General features: G+C 37.3%; 1 protein-coding gene across 1 annotated transcript; it reads right to left on the reverse strand.

Moving 5' to 3' along the window:
* Positions 1–2,046, reverse strand: LOC101261640 (serine racemase-like). The gene is made up of 7 exons (XM_004244674.5): positions 1,895–2,046; positions 1,389–1,597; positions 1,210–1,296; positions 899–1,129; positions 737–810; positions 461–647; positions 1–346 (listed from the first exon to the last, which is right to left on the reverse strand). The coding sequence occupies exons 2-7, from the start codon at positions 1,562–1,564 to the stop codon at positions 100–102; spliced, it is 1,002 nt and encodes a 333-aa protein (XP_004244722.2). The 5' UTR covers positions 1,565–1,597; positions 1,895–2,046; the 3' UTR covers positions 1–99.
* Positions 2,047–2,319: the final 273 nt, after the last annotated feature.

Genomic DNA, 2,319 nt, shown 5'->3' on the forward strand with positions numbered 1-2,319 from the left:
AAGAAGAACAAATAGTTATTGATTCCGAATCCAGTAAATCAAATGAGTTGAACTACTAGTTCAAATTCTGAATCTGCCTCTCGCGACTAACAGAGTTTCTCATTTATCAAAGGAATTCCAGAGCACACCAAGATCAACGTTTCCTCCGGAAAGCACAATTCCAATATGGTTGCATTCACTATAGACTGGATTTTTTCGAAAACCATCTGAAAGAACAGCTGCAAGGCCTATAGCTCCACTTGGTTCCACTGCAATTTTCAGAATTTCATAGCAAAGTTTCATAGCTTGTATTATCTCCTTATCATCAACAACTATAACGTCATCCACGAGATCACGGACAATAGGCCTGTTTGATGGTTAAAGGTAAATGCCAGAAGTTCAAGAAAGGTTTGATTTTGACTATGAAAAGAGATTTAAAATAAGCAGACAGTAGTTTATAGTAGAAGGAGCTCGACTTTACCATGTGAGATCGCCAAGAAAAGCTCGAAGGCCATCAGCAATAGTGTTGACTTCAGATAACTTAGTAATCTTACCATTGCTCTTTGATTGGAAAGCATCATTTGCCCCCAGTGGTTCGGCAGCCAAAATGCGAATGGCGGGATTGATGGCCTTGGCAGCCAATGCAACTCCTGATATCATACCACCTCCTTCATTCCGAATCAGAAAATGAGGCTGATTTACAAATTAAAATTTCAAGAAAAACAATATATCGAAGTCTTAAAATTGTCGAATTTACCACTGATTGGGACTATTAAAGTGTCAATTTCCGAAGCCTGTTCCAGAAACTCCAGAGATATTGTACCCTGCCCGCTGTAAAGAAACATATTAGTAGAGAACTATTCATTAGTATAGATCATTCTGTGTAGATTCCTAGCGAAAAAAGTGAGACTTGCGTTACCTTATAATGCGCCCGTCATTAGAGGAAGGAATAAGAACAGCACCAGTATCTTGCAACACCTTGTTTGCAGTATCTTCCCGGGACTGCATCGATGGCTCACTGAAGATAACATGACCACCATAACGTTTGACATTCGCGACTTTGCATTTTGGAGCATCTTTTGGTACAACTATATATGCGGGGATGCCCCGTAGATTTGCAGCCAAAGAAAGAGCTGCAGCATGATTTCCACTAAATTCGACGGAAAGTAGATTAGGGGATAATCCAAAAAATTAAATAAAGATAGTTTTATTACAGAAACCAGAAAGCACCTGCTATGAGTTACAACTCCTTTAGTGGCCTGATCATCATCAAGTGAAAAAATAGCATTGCATGCCCCTCGGAATTTAAAAGCTCCCCTGATAAATTACACGACCAAATGGCCCTTAATTAGCAGAAACTACAACACGCTTACATTGGAACGGACGTTCTATGTTAAAGAGTTTCTCACCCCTTTTGAAAGCATTCACATTTGAAGTACAGCTTTCTTCCAGCAATAGAATCTAAAGTGTCTGAGGTGAGCACAGGAGTTTGTTGCGCAAAGGGCTTAATGCGTACTTGAGCTGCCCTGATGGAGGAGATATCAGCAGCATAACAGTCACTAGATTTTGTGTGATTCGGTTCCATCAATAATTACTATGGAAGTTAACAATTGCAAAGCTGAAAACATATGAAATTTTTTGAGTCAGTCCAGGGAAGATCAAAAATACCAAACAAGGTTGAATCTTTCAAGCCTATCTAAATAAGATCAAGAAAAATCATATCATATAACATGACAAATTGGACTTAAAGAGCAAAAGAAAGCAGTTAAATGAAAATGGATGTGACCATCATCACAGATGTGTAGATTCTCTCATCACATCTGCTCCATTTGGACTCTACATCATATCGTTATCAAGTTCTAGCATATCCTTATCAACAAAAAAAATGTTTACTATGAACAAAGTAAATTTTAACCTGAAGCTTAAATTGATGAGAGCTCAAATAAAGTTCCAGCCACTTCCTTCGAGCAAAAAGTTATTTATCAAAAGAACCATGAGCTCTCTATACCTTATATACTTGTATGTTGAAAAGAATAAATGGGTCTAGCCTTCACTCATAATTTAGTTACCTAACGAAGCAAATATAGTTACTATAGTTATAGTTTTAAAATGTTACCAAATGTGGCGTCAGTTACCATTTTCTAGAAAATTCACTAGCTTGTGTCCTGTCCCCTTTTTAAGGATTAATGGTCCAGCCCACTTTTCACTCATAAATCAGTTATACCTAACTAAGCAAATATAGCTACTATATCTAAAAGGCATAGTTCTAGTTTTAAAATATTACAAAATGTGGCGTCATTTTACCATTTTATAGCAAATTCACTAGTTCGTTTCCATTCC

Source organism: Solanum lycopersicum, chromosome 8 (genome assembly GCF_036512215.1).
Source record: "Solanum lycopersicum chromosome 8, SLM_r2.1".
NCBI classification, from domain to species: Eukaryota; Viridiplantae; Streptophyta; class Magnoliopsida; order Solanales; family Solanaceae; genus Solanum; species Solanum lycopersicum.

Excerpts from the sequence above, each read along its gene's own strand:
- LOC101261640 (XM_004244674.5), bottom strand. The coding sequence starts at position 1,564 with ATGGAACCGAATCACACAAAATCTAGTGACTGTTATGCTGCTGATATC. Across the intron at positions 1,297-1,388 it reads TGTGAATGCTTTCAAAAGGG|GGGAGCTTTTAAATTCCGAG; the intron begins GTGAGAAACTCT and ends GTAATTTATCAG. Across the intron at positions 811-898 it reads AATGACGGGCGCATTATAAG|CGGGCAGGGTACAATATCTC; the intron begins GTAACGCAAGTC and ends GTTTCTTTACAG.